The following is a 21032-nucleotide window of genomic DNA, read 5'->3' as shown; positions in this document are numbered from 1 at the left end:
ACAGGCAGTGGGGGGAACAGGCAGTGGGGGGGACAGAGTGGGGGGAACAGGCAGTGGGGGGGACAGGCAGTGGGGGGCAGGCAGTGGGAAGGACAGGCAGTGGGAGGGCCAGGCATTGGGAGGGCCAGGTAGTGTGGGGGGACAGACAGTGGGAGGGACAGGCAGTGAGGGGGACAGGCAGTGGGAGGGACAGGCAGTGGAGGGGACAGGCAGTGGGAGGACAGGCAGTGGGAGGGACAGGCAGTGGGTGCCACGTGGTAGGTGGGGGCATCCATTGTGCGTGGCCAGCCACACTCACCATGGCACTCAGTACGGGTGGGGCTGGGCTGGAAGCCCTCATCACAGTCGCACCAGAAGCTGCCCTCGGTGTTGACACAGCGGCCATTGACACAGAGGTCAGGCTGAGCACGGCATTCATCGTCATCTGAGATGGGAGGGATGAGGCAGACCAGGGTGTGGGGTAGGCCACAGGCAACCTGCCTCTTCCACAGCCCCAAAGGGCCCCTTTGGGTCTGCCCAGGCCCTCTTGCTTATTTTTATTTTAATTTAATTTTATTAATTTATTTTATTTTATTATTTTCTATTTTGAGACAGAGTCTCACTCCATCACCCAGGCTGGAATGCAATGGCACGATCTCGGGTCACTGCAACCTTCGCCTCCAGGGTTCAAGCAATTCTCCTGCCTCAGTTTCCCAAGTAGCTGGGATTAAAGATGCCCACCGCCTTGCTCAGCTAATTTTTTTTAATTTATTATTTTTTTAAATTTTTAGTAGAGATGGGGTTTTGCCATGTTGGCCAGCCTGGTCTTAAACTCCTGACCTCAGGTGATCCACCTGCTTTGGTTTCCCAAAGTGCTAGGATTACAGGCGTGAGCCACCGTGCCAGGCCTTATTTTTACTTTTATTGTTTTTGGAGATGGGGTCTCGCTTTGTTGCCCAGGCTGGAGTGTAGTGGCACTGTCCTAACTCATTGCAACCTCAAATTCCTGGGCTCAAGCGATCCTCCCGCCTCAGCCTCCCAAAGTGCTGGGATGACAGTTATGAGCCACTGTGCCTGGTCCGACCCTCTTGCTTCCACAAGGGGTTCCCTGCACCCCTGAAGCTCCAATACCCCCATACCTGTGCAGCCCTCCCCAGAGCCAGGCAGGGGCCGCATGCCTGGGGGACAGACGCACACGAAGGTACCGATGAGGTTCTTGCACTCCATGCCCCGGGCGTGGCAGTCCTGCTGACCATCTGCACACTCGTCCACATCTTCAGATGACCAGGGACAGATGGTCAGCCAAGGCCAGGCACCCCATGGCTGTGGGGACCTGGATTCCACCCTACATCAGCCCTGGTGGGACCTGAGTAAATTCCCTGCAGGCCCTGTCAGGTGTCCATCCCTCCTAGGAAGGGAGCCCCCAGCTCCTGCCCAGCCCCAGCTTCCAAGAAGCTAAGGGAATCAGGAATTGTCCCCCAAAGCTTGCATCCCCTGCCCACGTCAGGATCTGTGAGTCTCCTCATGGCCCCTGGAACACTGACCCTGAAACAGCCCCAGAGACATTGAGTCCCAGACCTGGGTCTCCCACCCTTGACACTATGAAATTTGGGATAGGAAAGTTCTCTGTGGTGGGTGACTGTTCCGTGTGCATTGCAGGATTCTTTTTTTTTTTTTGAGACGGAGTTTTGTTCTTGTCGCCCAGGCTGGAGTGCAGTGGCATGATCTCGGCTCACTGCAACCTCCGACTCCCAGGTTCAAGCGATTCTCCTGTCTCTCAGCCTCCCAAGTAGCTGGGATTACAAGCGTGCGCCACCACACCCAGCTGATTTTGTATTTCCAGTAGAGACAGGGTTTCACCATGTTGGTCAGGCCTACCTCGACACATGGCCCCATCCTCCCGCAGGGTGTAGCCAGCTGGGCAGGTGCACAGGTAGGAGCCCTTGGTATTGTGGCAGCGGAAGGCACAGAGCAGCGGGTTCAGGGAGCATTCGTCGATGTCTGGGGAGGCCAGTGGAGGTGCCAGCTGTGGGGGGGGCTGTGGGCAGGACCTCCAATCCCTCCCCCAGGCATCTCCGTCACACGGCCCAGGTCCTGGGCAAGCAGAGTCGTACCCTCACAGGTCATCATCGGGCCAGGCTCAAAGCCGTCAGCACAGGCACATTCGAAGCCTCCAATGACGTTGGTGCATGTGCCTTGCCCACAGGGGTGGCCGACAGAGCACTCGTCTGTGTCTGGGTGGGAGTAAGGGGGTGGTCAATGCCTGCAGAGGGTCCCCCATCCTCAATAGCATCCCATCTGCCTGCCTGTTGACCACCACAGATCGGATGGGGTCAGATCAAATGCACCTCTAGTCTGGCTATGGGGTAGGCAAGTGGTATGTGTTTAGTGAATGAATGAGTGAATGTGTGAGCAAGTGGGCAGGTAAGGCAAGGCATGAGTGAGCAAGGGAGTGAGTTAATGAGCAATAAGTGAATGAATGAACCAGTGAATGAAGGAGTGATTAAACCAGTAACTGAAACTGAGGCAAGAGGGTCTCTTGAGTCTGGGAGTTCGAAAAGAGCCTGGGTAACATAGAAAAACTTCATCTCTATAAAACATATAAATGAATAAGTGAATGAACGGTTAAATGAATAAGGGAATGAGTGAGTAAAGGCGTCAATGAGTGGGTGAATTAGTGAGTGAGTGAATGGAGAAATCAGCAAGGAAGTGAATGAATGAACAAGGGGGCAAATGAGGAAACGAATGAGTGAATAGGTGAGTGAAAGCGTGAATGAATGAGCAAAGGAATGAGTGAGTAAGTGAATAAATGAGTGATTGGATGGGTGAGTGAGCAAGGAGGCAAATGAAGGAATGAATGAATGAGTGAACAAATAAGCAAGTGAATGAATGAGGGAGCAAAGGAGTGAATGAGAATGAGTGAGTGAGTGAATGAGCCAGTGACTAAATGAGGTGTGAATGAATGAGGGAGTGATTGAATGAACAAGTGATGATGAACAAGTGAAGATGGTGAGGCAAAGGAGTGAATGAGTGAGTGAATTAGGCAAGTGAATAAAGTGAGGGAGCAATGAGTGAATGGTGAATAAGTGAGTAAATGAATAAATGAATGAGCAGTGAATGAATGATGAGGTGTAAGTGAATGAGGAGTTAGTGAATTACAAGTGAATGAACGAGCAAGTGAAGGAATGAGTGAGAAAGGAGTGAATGAGTGAGTGAAATTGGTAGCGTGAATAGGGAGTAAGAGTGAATAAATGAGTGAATGAATGAGAAAATGAAGAAGTGAATGAGAAAATGAAGAAGTGAATGAGAAAATGGAGAAGTGAATGAGTGAGCAAGTGAATGAATAAATGAGTCAGTGAATGAACGAGTCAGTAAATGAATAAGTGAGTGAGTAAATTAATAAGTGAGTGAGTGAATGAATGAGCAAGAAAATGAGTAAGCGAATGAATGAGTGAGTGAAGTACAGAGGGAGGAAAAGCAAATGGGGGAGAGACGCAGTGGGTAAGGACAGGATCTCATCCACCGCCTGGTAGTGTCTTCCCTGCCCTGCTCTGTTCCTTCCTGTCCTGGGAGGGGCCTGGGACAGGGCTGGAGTAGGGCTGGCCACTCACCCACACAGTTGATGCCAGTGAAGTCCAGGCTGTAGCCAAGGGGACACTCACAGCGGAAAGATCCATCGGTGTTGACACAGACGCCGTTAGTGCAGACGCCAGGGTTCTCTGCACACTCGTTCACGTCTGCGGATGGCAGGTGTTGCAGACATGGCTCCTGTCACCATGCAATCCCCAGAGCCCCGGCCACACTCAAGGCCCCAAGGGGATGAGAGCCCAAGCCCCAGGCTGGCAGGGTCCAGGGCCACTCGGGCTCTCAGTGGGAGCCTGAGACTCAGAGACCCAGGCAGTGCGGAGATGGATCTGGGTGGCCCAGAAGGCGCTCTTAGCAGGTGGGTGAGAGGCTCACCTTCTCGGGAGTCATCCGGGCCTGGGACTGCCCCGTGGCCAAAGGGGCAGAGCTCCTGAAAGGCAGCTGGACAGAGAAGGGGAGGGGAGTCAGAGTCAGGGCCCAGGTGCAGCCCCCAGGTGTGTGCAGGGAAGGATGAGGGAAGAATGAGAGAGGAAAGTGAGGGCGCATCATGACAGGGGAGGCTGGACAGGGGTGGGCACTCACCGCTGCCTTCCTGGGGACACAGCTCACAGGGGTCTCCCCAACCCTCCCCAGGCCTCTTACTGCAGCAGCAGCGGGTCTTGGTGGTGTTGAAAGCTTTGGGCACCGAGCACTTCCCAGCCTCAAAACGGGTGAAGCAGAAACTCTTCCGTGTGTCTGTGGGGTGGGGGCTCCATTACCCTGATTGAGGGCCACTGGCAGTGCCCACCTGCCCCCTGACCTCCCGCACCCCAGTCCTGGTGAATAGGTTGTGCTGATCCTGCCGGTGGCCAATCAGAACATGCCATGTCCCTGGTCATGGTGATTGGTTTGAGGATGGACATGTGACCTACTCTGGGCCAATGAGGATCTGCCCTGGGTTTTTCATTGTTGTTGTTGTTGGTTGTTTTTTGGTTTTTGTTTTTTTCAGATGGAGTCTTGCTCTGTCGTCCAGGCTGGAGTGCAGTTGTATGATCTCGGCTCACTGCAACCTCTACCTCCCAGGTTCAATTGATTCTCCTGCCTCGCCTCCCAAGTAGCTGGGATGACAGGCATGTGCCACCACACCCAGCTAATTTTTGTATTTTTAGTAGAGATGGTGTTTCACCACATTGGCCAGGCTGGTCTCAAACTCCTGACCTCAGGTGATCAGCCTACCTCAGCCTCCCAAAGTGCTGGGATTACAGGCAAGAGCCACCGCCCCCAACCTGCCCTGGAGTTTTGAGGGGACAGCTGGAATTGCACCCCACTTCATTGCTTTGGGGTGTTCTCATGCCAGGAAGAAAGATCAAACTCGGTGGTTACTCTTGGATCAAAAACCCCTTCCTGGAGAGGCAAAATGACTGATTCCAGAAAGCCCGAGGATCCTGGAATTCAGACTCCAAACCCCAAATCCTCGGCTCTGGACGCCTATCAAGTCCTCACCAGCAGGCTGGGGTCCCAACCTCCCAGAACAGCAATTATTCGTTGAGGTGAACTGCAGGCTTTGCTCTCACCCTTATTGCCCCTGACCTGTGAGAGAACAGGCTGGCTCAAGCTGGGTGAGGTTAGCCCACAGTAGATGAGGCTAACCCAGCTAAAATGGAGCCAGCCCAGAGCAGTCTAGGCTAGCTCAAACTGGACAAAACCAGCCCATTGACAGCCTACAGTCATGTGACCAATACAAGGAAAACCTAAATGAAGCACACACCGGCTAGCTCAAAATGGACCAGGTTAGCCCTCCATAGACATGACCTCTATAGCCAAGAGGTTGCTGGTGCTAGGATAACCCTGCTAATGCAGAGAGACACCTCTGCCTGGTCAAAGCTCCTGTAGGGTCATACAAGAAACCACAGCCCTCTTTTCTGGGCAATCTGACCCTTCCCCGTCCCACTTCCCACCCTCTTCCCTAAGCCCTGTGCAGACTCACCAAAGCAACGGTGCTCATTGTCAGAGAGGACAAAGCCAGGTGGGCAGAGGCACTGGAAGCTCCCAGGGCTGTTGCTACAGGTGCCAAAGAGGCAGAGGTTGGGCTCATCTGAGCACTCGTCGATGTCTGGAAGGGCGGGGACAAGAGCTGGGTGGGGGGCAAGCAGGACCTCCACCAATGGGGAGAGGACTCAGCTGTGAGGAGGGGCAGATGGAGTGCAGGTCCAGCCAGGGGCTGCAGCGGGGCTGGGGTCCTGAGAGCTCAGTATGAGCTGTAGCACGAGGTGAGCATTGTGTGTGCAGGTAGGTCCTTCCCGGAAGGTGTCTCCAGAGTAAAGGTCATGGTCAGGAAGAGTTCATGATTAGAGACTGAAACTGCACATAGTACAACCTCTATGGAAAACAGCGTGGAGGTTCCTTAAAGAACTAAAAGTAGAACTACCATTCAACCCAGCAATCCTACTACTGGGTATCTACCCAAAGGAAATAAGTCATCATATGAAAAGGACACATTCACATGCATGTTTATAGCAATACAATTCACAATCGCGGAAATATGGAACCATCATGTTTATAAATGCCCATCAACCAATGAGTAGATAAAGAAAATGTGGTATGTAATACACCGTGGAATACTACTCAGCCACAAAATGGAACAAAATAGGCGCAGTGGCTCACACCTGTAGTCCCAGCACTTTGGGAGGCCAAGGTCGGTGAATCACTTGAGTTCAGGAGCTGGAGACCAGCCTGGCCAACATGGTGAAACCCCAGTCTCTACTGAAAATGCCAAATTTAGCTGGGCGTTGTGGTGGTGCGCACCTGTAATCCCAGCTACCAGGAGGGTGAGGCAGAAGAATCGCTTGAACCCGGGAGGTGGATATTGCAGTGAGCAGAGATCATGCTACTGCACTCCAGCCTGGGTGACAGAGCGAGACTCCATCAAAAAAAAAAAAAAAAAAAAAGACAAAATAATGTTCTTTGCAGCAACTTGGATGGGGCTAGAGGCCGTTATTCTAAGTGAAGTAACTCAGGAATGGAAAATCAAATATCGTATGTTCTCACCTATAAGTGGGAGCTAATCTATGAGGATGCAAAGGCATAATAATGACATAAAGGACTTTGGGGACTCCCGGGGAAAGATGGGAGGGGGGTGAGGGATAAAAGACTACATACTGGGTACATTGTATACTACTCAGATGACAGGTGCACCAAAATCTCAGAAATCACCACTGAAGAACTTATCCATGTAAGCAAAACCCACCTGTTCCCCCATAACTGTTGAGATTAAAATAAGAAAAAATAGAAAAAAATTTTAAAACCTTAAAAAAAAAATAAAATTGCACAAAGCTAACTGAGACTGGATATATTTACCCTACACTGGATGGGGTTAGCTCATGTTGTATTAAGCTATCCCAAATAGAATAGATCAGAATAGACCGGGCGTGGTGACTCATGCCTGTATTCCCGGCATTTTGGGAGGCTAAGGTGGGAGGATCACTTGAGGTCAGGAGGTTGAGACCAGCCTGGCCATCATGATGAAACTCCGTTTCTACTAAAAATACAAAAATTAGCCAGGTGTGGTGATGAGCGCCTGTAATCCCAGCTACTTGGGAGGCTGAGGCAGGAGAATCTCTTGAACCCGGGAGGTGGAGGTTGCAGTGAGCTGAGAGTGAGACTCTGTCTCAAAAAATAAAAAATAAAAAAAAGAGTAGATCAGAAGAGACCAGGCCAGACTGGTTCAGATTATACAAGGCTAGCCTAGATGGAAGCCCAGATCAGAGGCGTTCAGGCCAGACTGGTTCAGGTTAACCCAGGGTAGCCCATCTGCTCAGGCCAGACTGGTCCAGGTTAGACTACAGTGAACAAGGTAGCTCATCTGCTCAGCCCAGGTTGGTCCAGGTTAGCCCACACTCTCTGAGGCCAGCCCAAGTGGATAAATGAACCAAACGAAATAAGGTCAGACTGGTTAGTCCAGACTGCATGAAATCATCTCTATAGGTGATTACAACAGTGAAGCTTGGGCCAGACTGGTCCTTGATCACCAGTTAGCAAATGAGGAGCTCTACATTTGGGTGCACTGAGAAACGGTGAGACCCCCACACCCATGTCAATTTATAGGATTCATGAGGAAGCCTGTGGGCACCAGAGACAAAATTCTGAGCACAAAGTCCAGAAACAATCAGAATGACAATAATAGTTTATGAAGCTGTGTTTGACTCTGCGTTGAGTACATCTCCACCTTCGTCACAACCCTAGCTGGTATTCCCATTTTATGGATGGAGAAATAGAGGCACTCCCTGGTCCCAAAAATGGGAGTTGGGGCTGGATACTCACCAATGCAGTGGTCACTCTGCACCTGGAAGCCAGAGGGACAGATGCAACGGAAGGAGCCCTCGAGGTTCTGGCAGGTGCCTGGTAGGCAGGTTCCTGCGAGGCTGAGGCACTCATTGGTGTCTGTGAAAAGAAGAAAGAGGGTCCTTGTGCCAGCCAGGATGCAGGGGGCTCACCTGGGACTGGGACCAACACCTGCAATTACTGTGTGATCACCGAGGGCCGCAGGACAAGCCCTCGCAGTGGCAATTCTGGCTCCAGGGCAAGGACTGAGACTCAGGACCACAGGGACAGCTGGGGAAGGATTATCTGACTTTCGTGGGGTTATAGGGGGGGCCAGATGGTGTCCAGTGGGAAGAGGTAGCAAGATTCCTAATCTGGCGCCACCAGCAGATTCCTTCCATGGTATCCATTTAGCGCTTCTACTATTCTTTGCTTCTGGAAACTTACATTTTCAAGACAGCCTCACCCTACACCTCAAATCCCATACATAAAAACATAGGTTTGATGTACTGGTTTTATAATTATTTACTTTATTTATTTATTTTGAGATAGGATCTTTCCCTGTTGCCCAGGCTGGAGTGCAGTGGTGTGATCATAGCTCACTGCAGCCTCAAACTCCTGGGCTCAAGTGATTCTCCTGCCCCAGCCTCCCGAGTAGCTAGGACTACAGGCAATAGCCACCACTCCTGGCTAATTTTAATTTCTTTGTAGAGACGAGGGCTCACTACGTTGCCAAGGCTAGTCTCAAACTCCTGGCCTCAAGCAATGCTTCCACCTCAGCCTCCCAAAGTGCTGGCTATTATTTTTTTAAAGCTTAAAATAAATGCTTGGGTAGTACATGGATCTGTGCTCACCCAGAAATACCAAACTGTGGTGTACATGGAGCAGGGGCTGGTTGAGATGCCTCCAAGCACCATAGGCAGACTCACCCACACAATTCTTCCCATCAGTTGTGAGCTCAAAGCCATCCTGGCAGAGGCAGTGGAAGGAACCAGCTGTGTTGAGGCAATGGCCAAATCGGCACACCTGCCCCACCAGGGTAGTACACTCGTCAAAATCTGTAGAGGGGAGATAGGCAGGCCAGGTCACCCACAAAACTTGAAGGGATCAAGCCTTCCTTGTACTTCTGTCTGCAACTAAGTTGATAGCATTGGCTTCAACTTGAGCACTCATGTATAGACTGTGTGTATTAACCTTCCACCTATCTTACGAGGTAGTTGCTGATATTTTCTAATATAATCATGTAATGCTATGAATTTGCCTCTAAGTGCTCCCTTAGCTGCATCCTATGTATTTTCATATGTTATGCTTTCATTTTCATTTTCTTTTACTTCAAAATATTTTCTAATTTTTCTTATGATTTATTTGACTTATGGATTATTTAGGAGTATGTTATTTAATTTCTAAATATTTGGGGACTTTCTGGGCATCTTTCTGTGGTCAATTTCTAGATTCACTTCCTTAGATTCTGAGAACCTACTTTGTGGCCAGCCTGCCAACTGAGCCGACTCACCCACACAATCCCCATTGTGTGTCACCACAAAGCCAGGGAAGCAGAGGCAGTTGTAGGAGCCGATGATGTTCTTGCAGGTCCCATTTCCACAAGGCTGCTGGTCACACTCATCAATGTCTGCAGAAGCAAAGCCTGAGAGCCCAGCCCAGCTCACCCAGGGCATTGGGGGACTTAGGGAGTGAGAGGCCAGCTGGACCTAGCGGTCCTCCCCTGCACCTAGCCCTGCCTAGATGACTGGACAGTGACCCCTGGGGGTGATGGCTGGGAAGTACTCCTGGTGTGATCTATCACCCCCATTTTACAAATGGGAAAATTGAGGCACAAGGAGGCAGATCAGCCATTTACCCAAGATCTTAATGTCAGGACCCAAACTTGGATCTGTCTGTGAACTAGGATGGACAGAAACACCACTTCCATCCCAGGGGAGGTGTAGACCCCCGGCAGCCTGACTTGAAAGGAGGGGGAAGATGAAGGTCTCACCCATGCACAGGGTGTGGTCTGCAGAGGCCTGGAATCCACGGTGACACAGACACATGTAGCTGCCTTCTGTGTCCATGCAGTCGCCATGGCTACAGACATTCGGGATCTCCCGACACTCATTCCGTCCTGGAGGTGCAGACAGCATGGTGTCCCCAGGGCCCCTACCACACAGTATTTGCCTGAGCTCTCCCTACTGCAATGGAGAAGCCAGAGCCTGCCTTGAAGTTCCCCACTCAAACTTCCACCAGGGGCGTCAGGCTGTCAGCATTGACCTGAGCTGTCACTTCCATCACATCCTATTAACAGATACTCTCAATACATCCCCGATCCCTCTAATAGTATAGATAAGGAGAAAGACCTGGACAGAGCCATACCCCATCTAAGTCCCCGTGGGCAACAGAGCCCAGCTCCCTCACCTCCTCCCAGAGATCCTGCTCACCCACACAAGCCCCGCCTGGCGACAGTTTGTACCCTCGGGTGCACTTGCAGCGGTAGCTGCCAGGGATGTTGATGCAGTCGGCATTCTGCTGGCAGGGACTCTCCCTGCTGCCACACTCATCGACATCTGGGCAAATACAGCAAATGAGGTGGGGGTGACAGAGAAGCCCATCCTGACAGAATCAAACCTGAAACCCAGTCCAATGCTTCGGAACAGGTGGTCTCTCTGGAAGCAGCCAGAGCTGGAGTGAGGGTGGTTATATGAGATGGAGGCCCTTGGAAAGGTGTTAGCCCATTATACAGATGCAGAAATGGAAGCTTACAGAGTTTTAGTTACTTTTCCAGATTGCACAGTAGCAGACATGCATCCCACCCAGACCCCAGGGCTGGGAACAGGGAGAGGTGGCACCTTCACAAGCCAGCAGGATGCTGTTGTAGTTGAAGCCTGTGGGGCACTCGCAGCGGAAGCTCCCCATCTGGTTGATGCAGACACCACTGGCACAGATGGCGGGGATCTCCCCACACTCATCAATGTCTGCAGAGGGCATCTGCCATTAGGGGCAGCCCAGCTCCCTGGGACTTCCAGTGACCCTAAGCGAAGGGACCCACTAGCCCTGCAGTCTGGTTGAGGATGTTGTGGCCACAAACTAGCACACACTCAAAAAAATCTTGCTGTGGCCAAAATACATCCACTCACACCAGAAAGAGATCAGGATGTGGGAGGAAAGAGAAGAGCAGAGAGCGAGTGTGTGTTTTTCTCAACTAAAAATGCATATTTCCTGTGACCCAGCAACCTTGCTGGAAAGAAACAGCCTTAAGCATAAGCAGGATAGCGGTATGAGATGCTATTTAGCAAGAAACTGGAAACATCAATTGATGAATGCAGAGCAAAATACAGGATGTCTGTACCATGGAATATTCTTCAGCCTTATTAAGGAATAAAGCTCTGTAACATGTGACAATGTGGTTGAAACCTAAAATAATTATTCTAAGAGAAGCCAGACACACAAGAACAATATTGCATGACTCCATTTAAAGGAAATGTCCAGAAATAGCAAATCAATAGAGACAGAAAGTCGATTTGTGGTTGCCAGGGGCAGAAGGGAGGGGGTAAAGGGAGTGACTGCTAATAGGCATAGGGTTTACTTTTGTGTGATGAAAATGTTTTAAACTTAGATTGAGGTGATGGTTGTGTAACACTGTGAATATACTTAAAACCACTGAATAGGACACTTTAAATGGGTGAAGTGTGTGGTATGTGAATTATATCTCAATAAAGCTGTTACATATAAACAATGTAAATGTCTATCAGTAGGGGACTGGAAACAACCTAAGTGTCCATCAAAAGGGAACTTGAAAGAACCTAAGTGTCCATCAAAAGGGAACTTGAAAGAACCTAAGTGTCCATCAATGGGGGACTGAAAACAATCTAAGTGTCCATCAGTGGGGGACTGAAAACAATCTAAGTGTACATCAGTGCGGGACTGGAAACAAACTAAATGTCCATTAATGGGGGACAGGAAACAACCTAAGTGTCCATCAATGGGGGACTGGGAACAACCTAAGTGCCCACCAATAGGGGACTGGAAATAACATAAATATCCATCAAAGGGGGACTGGAAACAAACTAAACGTCCATCAACGGGGGACTGTGATGAAAATGTTATTTTTGTGTGATGAAAATGAGTTCCAAACTTAGATTGAGGTGATGGGTGCATAACTCTGTGAATGTATTCAAAACCACTAAATAGGACACTTTAAATGGGTGAAGTGTGTGGTATGTGAATTATATCTCAATAAAATTGTTATAAACAATATAAGTGTCCCTCCATAGGGCACTGGAAACAATCCACCTGTCTATCAATAGGCGACTGGAAACAACCCAAGTGTCCATCAAAAGGGGATCTGAAACAACCTAAGTGTCCATCAGTGGGGGACTGGAAACAACCTAAGTGTCCATCAGTGGGGAACCTGGGATGTATCTGCACCATGAAACACTTCTAGGCAGGGCAAAGAGAGAGGCTGCATGGCAGATAATAACCTGGCCAGTTCCTCAAGACACAATTTGGATGAAAAAAGCAAGTTGTGGCCGGGCGCGGTGGCTCAAGCCTGTAATCCCAGCACTTTGGGAGGCCGAGACGGGCGGATCACGAGGTTAGGAGATCGAGACTATCCTGGCTAACACGGTGAAACCCCGTCTCTACTAAAAAATACAAAAAACTAGCCGGGCGTGGTGGTGGGCGCCTGTAGTCCCAGCTACTCGGGAGGCTGAGGCAGGAGATGGCGGGAAACTGGGAGGCGGAGCTTGCAGTGAGCTGAAGTGAGCTGAGATCCGGCCACTGCACTCCAGCCCGGGCGGCAGAGCGAGACTCCCTCTCAAAAAAAAAAAAAAAAAAAAAGAAAAGAAAAAAGCAAGTTGTAACCAACATGTCAAGCATTACATAATTTATGTAAAATGCCCCAGAAACCAACGTCATATATTTTAAGTGGGAGACCTATTATGTAATGAAGGAAGAAAAAACTAGAAAGAAATATTGCAGCCATAAAGCATAAGAATGCCCAAAGAGGGAAAAAAGAGACAGAGTTGAGGTGATGACTGGAGGAGAAGTGAGTTTTATTTGCCATGGTTTGATTTTTTAAAAAAATAAGAAGAATATATTCAGAGGATTAAAACAAATGAAAATGGGCTTATCAGTTAAATACTGCATGGTTGAAATTTGGCATGTAGGTGTTAAATTATGCAATATCTTGTTAAACTTAAAAAGGGAGCATTCTGGCCAGGCGCAGTGGCTCACACTTGTAATCCCAGCACTTTGGGAGGCTGAAGTGGGTGGATCACCTGAGGTCAAGAGTTCAAGACCAGCCTGACCAACATGGTGAAACCCTGCCTCTATTAAAATACAAAAATTACCCGGGCATGGTAGCAGGTGCCTGTAATCTCAGCTACTCAGTAGGCTGAGGCAGGAGAATCACCTGAACCCAGGAGGTGGAGGTTGCAGTGAGTTGAGATCGTGCCATTGCACACCAGCCTGGGCAACAAGAGCAAAACTCCATCTCAAAAAAAAAAAAAAGGGGGCGGGGAGCAATTTGACACAAACTGCAACACAGATGCACCTTGAGGACATCATGCTCAGTGAAATAAGCCTGACACAAAAGGACAGATCCTATGTGGTTCCACTCACAGGAAGTCCCTAGAACTGTCAGATTCACAGAGTCAGAAAGTAGAGTGGTGGGTTCCAGGGACTGAGGGGGATGGGGAGTGAGAGTTTCATGGGGACAGAGTTTCAGTGGGAGGAAATGAGAAAGTTCTAGAGATGACGATGGTGATAGTTGCAAAACAATGCAAGTGTACTTAATGCCACTGAAGTGCACACTTAAAAATGGTTCAAATGGTATTTTTCCAGAGACAAAAAAAAAAAGTCTCACTCTATCCCTCAGGCTGGAGTGCAGTGAGATCTCGGCTCACTGCAATCTTTGCCTCCCGGGTTCAAGCGAGTCTCATGCCTCAGCCTCCCGAGTAGCTGGGATTATAGGCACGCACCACCACGCCCAGCTAATTTCTGTATTTTTAGTAGAGACAGAGTTTCACCATGTTGGCTAGGCTGGTCTCGAACTCCTGATCCACCCACCTTGGCCTCCCAAAGTGCTGGTATTACAGGCATGAGCCACCGCGCATGGCTCGAAAGGTAAATTTTATGTTGCATATATTTAACCATCATTTTAAAAAATGGATAACAGTTTAATAAAAATTTTAAAGTGTCATTCTTTAAAAAAAAAAAAATAGTGTTTTTGAGGGCAGGATTCCTGGGGAGTTGGAGGTGTGTGGGAGGAGGAAGAGGGGAGGATGGAGGAATGGATGTAAGGAAAAGAGCTGTAGGGGAGGGGAGGGGTGGGAAGAAGCAGACCCAGGTGGATGGGTACCCAGGGATAGAGCAGGAACTGCTCACTCACCAAGGGGCTTCCGCGTGTGGATGTCAATGAGGAATCCCGGGGCCTGGTTTCCGCATAGAATCTGGTAGTCAGCTGCGCAAAGGGGAACAAAGTTGAGTCTGGGGCTGCAGGTCTGACCCTAACCTGCTCCCTATCTGGAGGGGACACCTCAACCCTGGAGCCCAGCCCTCAACTGGCCACCTTGAACTTTTTTTGCTCTCCCCACCCTTTCCCTCCTTCCACTTATTTAATTTAATATAATTTAATTTTTTTGAGACAAAGTCTCACTCTGTCACCCAGGCTGGAGTGCATCGGTGCAATCACGGCTCACTGCAGCCTCAACCTCCCAGGCTCAGGTGACCCTCCCACTTTAGCTCCTAAGTAGCTGGGATTACAGGCATGAGCCGCAATGTCTGGTTTTTAAAGCCACCTAGTTTGCAGTAATGTTTTGTAGCAGCTCTGGGGAATGAATATGGCTGTAAAGCCCTAGAAGCCCCCTTCCCATCACTGCCCCATTCCTGCAGCTCTTCCTGGTGCCTGGGCTGGCAGCTAGATCATTCCAACAGGACTCATTCCTGCTGTCAATACACTCTGTTCAGTCATGCCTCCAGGCCTTGGCTCCTGTTGTGCCCCTGCCTAAAACACCTTCCCTCATCCTGACCGATGTTCCCATCAGGGTCCCAATCTTGGCTCTGAGTTTCTCCAGGTCTGCCCCTTCCCCAGCCCAGGAGGTCTATGGTCTCTCTAACCAGCTGTGCTTTCCTCCCTAGCCTGGGACATTTACCGACCCCCTCCCACCCTATCCCACCCCCAGCTACTCCTGTGAATTATCAAGAAAGACTCCATTGATCCATCCTGAATTCTCGAAATCTGCAAAATGGAAGAAAAGCTGCCTTGCTCACTTTAAAGTATTGCCTTCCATACATGGGAACTGACACAGTTTGGCTGCGTCCCTACCTAAATCTCAACCTGAACTGTAGCTCCCATATCCCCACATATCATGGGAGGGACCTGGTGGGAGGTAATTGAGTCATGGGGGCGGGTCTTTCCCATGCTATTCTCGTGATAGTGAATGAGTCTCGTGAGATCTGATAGTTTTATAAAGGGCAGTTCCCCTGCACGCGCTTTCTTGCCTGCCACCATGTAAGACATGCTTTTGCTCCTCCTTCACCTTCTGCCATGATTGTGAGGCCTTCCCAGCCATGTGGAACTGTGAGTCCTTTAAACCTCCTTTTTTTTTTTTTTCTGTTCTGAGATGGAGTCTTGCTCTGTCACCCAGGCTGGAGTGCAGTGGTGTGATAGCGGCTCACTGCAACCCCCACCTCCCAGGTTCAAGCAATTCTCTTGCCTCAGCCTCCCGAGTAGCGGGGATTGTGGGCCTGCATCACCACGCCCAGATAATTTTTTTTTTTTTTTGTATTTTTAGTAGAGACAGGGTTTCACCATGTTGGCCAGGCTGGTCTCGAATGCCTGACCTTGAGTGATCCACCCGCCTTGGCCTCCCAAACTGTTGGGATTATAGGCGTGAGCCACCACGCCCAGCCAAACCTCTTTTCTTATAGAATACCAGTATCCGGCCGGGCCGCGGTGGCTCAAGCCTGTAAGTCCCAGACTTTTGGGAGCCGAGACCGGGCGGATCACGAGGTCAGGAGATCGAGACCAGTCCTGGCTAACACGTGAACCCCTCTCTACTAAAAAAAAGACAAAAAACTAGCCGGCCGAGGTGGCGGCGGCCTGTAGTCCCAGCGTACTCGGGAGGACTGAGTCAGTGAGAATGGGCGTGAACCCGGGAGCGGAGCATTGCAGTGAGCTGAGATCTGGCCACTGCACTTCCAGTCCTGGGTGACAGAGTGAGCTCCGCTCAAAAAAAAATAAAATATAATAAATAAATAAATAAATAAATAAATAAATAAATAAATTACCCAGTATCCAGGATTTCTTCACAGCAGTATGAGAATGAACTAATAGAGGGACAGAACTTCAACTCTCTGACTCTCATCAGAACAAGGAGAATTAATCTAAGAGCCCTAAGGGCACTGTGTTTTCTTAACCATTATGCTACGAGGGGCCAGGCTGGGAAGAAGGTTGAGGAGGGTTACTCACGGCTGGTGGGAGTGGGGCAGGCCTCACAGGGTCTATTCCAGGCCTGGCCAATGTTGTAGGAGCAGCAACACATTTTTCGGGTCACGTTGAAGGCCAGCTCATTTTGACATGTGCCGTTATAGTGCCGGAAGCAGACACTCTTCCTCATATCTGTAGTTGGCATAAAGGAGAAGAATTTGGGTAAGGGTCACCTAAATCAGTGGAAGAGGTAGCCAAAGAGATGGGAACTTGTTAACTCATTCATTTGAAGATTACTGGCTTGGCCAGCCACAGTGGCTCACGCCTGTAATCCCAGAACTTTGGGAGGCTGAGGCGGGCAGATCATTTGAGGTCAGGAGTTCGAGACCAGCCTGGCCAACATGGCGAAGCCCTGTCTCTGCTAAAAATACAAAAACTAGCTGGGTGTGGTGGCACACACCTGTAATCCCAGTTACTTGGGAGGCTGAGGCAGGAGAATCGCTTGAACCTCAGAGGTGGAGGTTGTAGTGAGCTGAGACTGTGCCACTGCACTCCAGCTGGGGCAACACAGCGAGACTCTATCTCAAAAAAAAAAGGGGGGGGGATTACTGGCTGGCTTGATTGGCTTGATGTCTCTCCTCCAACACACTTGGGGGATCCATTCATTTTTTTCAGCCTTTTTTGAGCAGCGCACAACCTAAGCAACTGTTCATGGCAGCTCTGGGCTCCTGAATCCTGCGGTTTTGTTTGCTGCCACATATCAGCACTTCATATATGCTTACCCTCCCTGTCCATAGGCTTGAAGGCTCCCAGCAGTTCCTCCCATGCCCAGGTGCTGCTTCTGTGACTGCCATTTCCCTAGGTCATCATGCTTCTTACCCATGCAGTTGTTGCCACCATTGACTTGGAGGTACTCTGCAGGGCAGACACAGGTGTAGTTTCCCAGGGTGTTGTAGCAGGTGCCAGGGCCACAGATGCCCGAGTGTGTGGAGCATTCGTCAATATCTGCAGGGAAAGGAGGAGTGGAAGGGAACAGTGGGCAGCATCCAGGAATTGTCTGAATAACTCCCCTCCAGAGACCCAGCAAGGCCACTTCACTAGGGACCTAAGTTTGGTTTCAAAATCAGCCTAAAATGCACACACATCTTAGTGATGAAGAAAACTGTAATATGGGCTGGGCATGGTGGTTCATGTCTGTAATCTGAGCACTTTGTGACGCTGAGATGGGAGGATCATTTCAGCTCAGAGTTCGAGACCAGTCTGGGCAACATAACAAGACCCCATCTCTACTAAAAATTTTAAAAAATTAGCTGGGCATGGTGGTGCATGCCTGCAGTCCCAGCCACTTGGGAGCATCACTTGAGTCCAGGAAGCTAAGGTTGCAGTGAGCCGTGATCACACCTCTGCATTCCAGCCTGGGTGCAGAATGAGATCCTGGCTCTAAAAAACAAAGAAACAAAAACCCACAAACAAACAAAAACAACATGATGTTAAGGGAAAAACAAAAAAAAAGTTTACAAGCTGGATGCAGTTGCTCATGCTTATCATCCCTGTTTTGGGAGGCCAAGGCAGGAGGATCATTTGAGGCTAAGAGTTTGAGACAAGCCTGGGCAACATAGTGAGGTCCCATTTCTACAAAAAATGAAAATTTAGCTGGGCATGGTGGCACACACCTGTGGTCCCAGCTACTTGAGAGGCAGAGGTGGGAGGATCACCTGAGTCCAGGAGGTCAAGGCTACAGTGAGCTGTGATTACAACACTGCACTCCAGCCTGGACAACAGAGTGAGACACTGGCTCTAAAAAAAAAAAAAGAAATTCATAAAAATAAAATTGATGATGATTCTGCTTCTATTAGGAACAAAATGACCTGAGTTCACGAGTCAGTTTTATAATCACCAAGAATGGATCATCCATGTCTTCCTAATATGATATGATAGGAATCAAGAACCTTATGGATAAAGTATTCTTGGGGAAAAAAAATTGATTCTCAATCTGATCATTACTCTAGTCCAGGAGCAGTAAGCTTTTTCTGTAAAGGGCCAGATCGTTTTGGTTTTGCAGACCAAACTACAGTGTGTCATGATTATTCAATCTGCCAGTGTAGTAAGAAAGCAGACACAAACAATATGCAAACACACTGTGGCACTGGTTGTGCTCCAAGGAAATTTTATTTATGGACCCCTTTATGGACCCCTGAAATCTGAATTTTATACAACTTTCTCCCTTCCTTCCTCCCTCCCTCCCTCCCTCCCTCCCTCCCTTCCTTCCTCTCTCTCTCTTTCCTTTTTTTTTTTCAGACAGAGTCTCACTCTGTTGCCCAGGCTGGAGTGCAATGGCCTCATCTCGGCTCACCGCAACCTCTGCCTCCAAGGTTCAGGTGATTCTCCTGCCTCAGCCTCCCGAGTAGCTGGGACTATAGGCGTGAGCCACCATGCGCAGCTAATTTTTGTATTTTTAGTAGAGATGGGGTTTCACTATGTTGGCCAGGCTGGTCTCGAACTCCTGACCTTGTGATCTGCCCACCATGGCCTCCCAAAGTGCTGGGATTACAAGCGTGAGACACAGTGCCCACACTTTTTTTTTTTTTTTTTAAAAGACAGGGTCTTGTTCTGTCACCCAGGCTAGAGTGCAGTGGCACAATCACAGCTCACTACAGCCTCAACTTTCGAGACTCACATGATCCTCCTGCCTCAGCCTCCCAAGTAGCTGGGATTACAGGCATGAGTCACCACACCTGGCTAACTTTTTAATTTGTTGTAGAGACAAGGTCTTGCCAGGTTGCCCAGGTTTGTCTTGAACTCCTGGCCTCAAGCAATCCTCCCACTTCAGCCTCCCAAAGCACTGGGATTACCAGTGTGAGCTGCCACGCACCCAGCCTTGAATTTCATATAATTTTCATGTGTCACAAAATGTTATTCTTCTTTTGTTTTTTTCAACCGCTGAAAAAAGTGTAAAAAAGTATTCTTAGCTAGCAGGCAAAAATAGGTGGTGGAATATTAGCATGCTAAGAGTGATGTCACCAAAAATAGCAGAGTAGGGAACTCCAGGGCTCCATTCCTCCACAAAAGCAACTATTGAGCTGGCGAAACAGATAAAAATCAACTTTTGCAGAACTCTGGAATGCAGTCAAAGCTTACAACACCCAGACAAAGAAACGGTGAAGAAAGAAGCTGCTGTACTTCGTAAGGGAGGGTTGCGGCGTTTTTAAGGGCCTGCCTACCATCCCCCACGCCACAGATCCACAGCGGCCATGAACATCTTAAAAGCAGCAAGAGGGAACTGACAGATCATGACAAAAGAGGAGGCAGGGGGCAGAAGTCTTTCTATGAGGCCTTCCCTCCTCAACCCTTGTGAGGCTTGGCAGGGCACGAAGGCAGGCAGAGAGCGGAAGAGCCTGATCCACCCCGAAGAGAGTCCATGCTCACCCTCACAGATGCGGGTGTGCTCACTGAGGTGGTAGCCAGGTGGGCACTCACACTGGAAACTGCCAAAGGTGTTGACACAGTCACCCCCCTGACACAGCCCTGGCAGCTCTTGGCACTCGTCGATGTCTGTCAGAAAGTAAGGAAGCCACATTTGGGAGCTAAACCCATGCAGAGGACTTAAGGGGCACCCGCGGTAAGCTCTGGGTTTTCCAGGGCCTTCTCGAGGATCCCCAAGAGCTGTCCATGACTGATAGACATTCGAAGGGTCTATCTTGACGGCTGGACACAGACTCTCTTGAGTTAATGTTACCCTAAATTCAACTCCATTCCCTTCATCTGTTAGCCCATTCTCCCATCCACCACATAGCTTCCTCTAGATAGAGAACTAGATAGTTTTCTTCCTCTAGATGGAGAATAGATAGTCTTCTCCAACCTCGTCACTCCCTAACAAAAGGATGGATGGGAGGATGGATGAATGGATGGATGAGCAGATGGATGCATGGATATGAAAACAGTGAATGCGTAAATAAGCAAGTGGGTCAATGAATGAGATGATGAGTGAGTGGATAGATAGCAAGGTGGATGGGTAGGAAGGTGGATGGATAGGAAGGTGGATGGTTAGGAAGGTGGATGGGTAGGAAGGTGGATAGATAGGAAGGTGGATGGATAGGTGAGTAGATAGACAAAAGAGTGAATGGGTGGATAAGTGGATGGATGGATGGATGGATGGATGGATGGATGGATGGATGGGGGATGAATGGATAAACAGATGGGATATAGAAGATGGATGGAAGGGTGGATGAATGGGGGGAATAGAATAGGTGGATGGGAAATGGGTGGATGGATGAGTGGATAGATGGATGTATTGAGGATGGATGGGTGAATGGGGGATAGATGAATGGGTGAGTAGATGGATAGAAGAATGAGAGATAGGTGGGTGGGAGATGGATGGATGAAAGAGTGGGAAATAGGTTAATGGATGGATGAATGGGGGCTAGATGAAGGATGGGGATGGATGGATGGGTGAATGGATGCATACAAGGATAGCAGAGGGATGAGTGATGAATGGGTGGATGGAGCATGGCTGGATGGAAGGATGGAGGGATGGATGGAAGGATGGACGAATGGAAGGATGGATGAATGGGTAGATAAAGGATAGTTGGATGCAAGGATGGAAGGAAGGATAGATGAATGGGTAGATGGAGGAGGTTGGATGGGTAGAAGGATGAATGGATGGAAGGATGAGTGGAAGGATGGATGAATGGATGGATGGTCAGGTGGAAGGATGGATGGATGGATGGATGGATGGATGGATGGACGG

The 21032-nt window shown here is 49.3% G+C and overlaps 1 protein-coding gene across 1 annotated transcript in view; it reads right to left on the bottom strand.

Moving 5' to 3' along the window:
* FBN3 (fibrillin 3) overlaps window positions 1-21032 on the bottom strand; it is a 95437-nt gene that overhangs the window by 24043 nt on the left and 50362 nt on the right. The window contains exons 37-54 of the mRNA XM_017880040.1: window positions 19712-19837; window positions 17165-17290; window positions 16328-16477; window positions 14246-14317; window positions 10704-10829; window positions 10296-10421; window positions 9857-9982; window positions 9377-9493; window positions 8793-8921; window positions 7864-7983; window positions 5531-5656; window positions 4147-4299; window positions 3940-4005; window positions 3591-3716; window positions 2094-2213; window positions 1858-1980; window positions 1119-1253; window positions 299-424 (exon numbers count right to left, since the gene is read on the bottom strand). Coding sequence (XP_017735529.1) covers window positions 299-424; window positions 1119-1253; window positions 1858-1980; window positions 2094-2213; window positions 3591-3716; window positions 3940-4005; window positions 4147-4299; window positions 5531-5656; window positions 7864-7983; window positions 8793-8921; window positions 9377-9493; window positions 9857-9982; window positions 10296-10421; window positions 10704-10829; window positions 14246-14317; window positions 16328-16477; window positions 17165-17290; window positions 19712-19837 — 2193 coding nt within the window. The remainder of the gene's footprint in view (window positions 1-298; window positions 425-1118; window positions 1254-1857; window positions 1981-2093; window positions 2214-3590; window positions 3717-3939; window positions 4006-4146; window positions 4300-5530; window positions 5657-7863; window positions 7984-8792; window positions 8922-9376; window positions 9494-9856; window positions 9983-10295; window positions 10422-10703; window positions 10830-14245; window positions 14318-16327; window positions 16478-17164; window positions 17291-19711; window positions 19838-21032) is intronic.

The sequence above is a fragment of the Rhinopithecus bieti genome, unplaced genomic scaffold, assembly GCF_001698545.2.
Source record: "Rhinopithecus bieti isolate Rb0 unplaced genomic scaffold, ASM169854v2 scaffold_10589, whole genome shotgun sequence".
NCBI lineage: Eukaryota > Metazoa > Chordata > Mammalia > Primates > Cercopithecidae > Rhinopithecus > Rhinopithecus bieti.
Note: the sequence above shows the minus strand (reverse complement) of the source record. Positions and strands in the feature narration are given on the sequence as shown.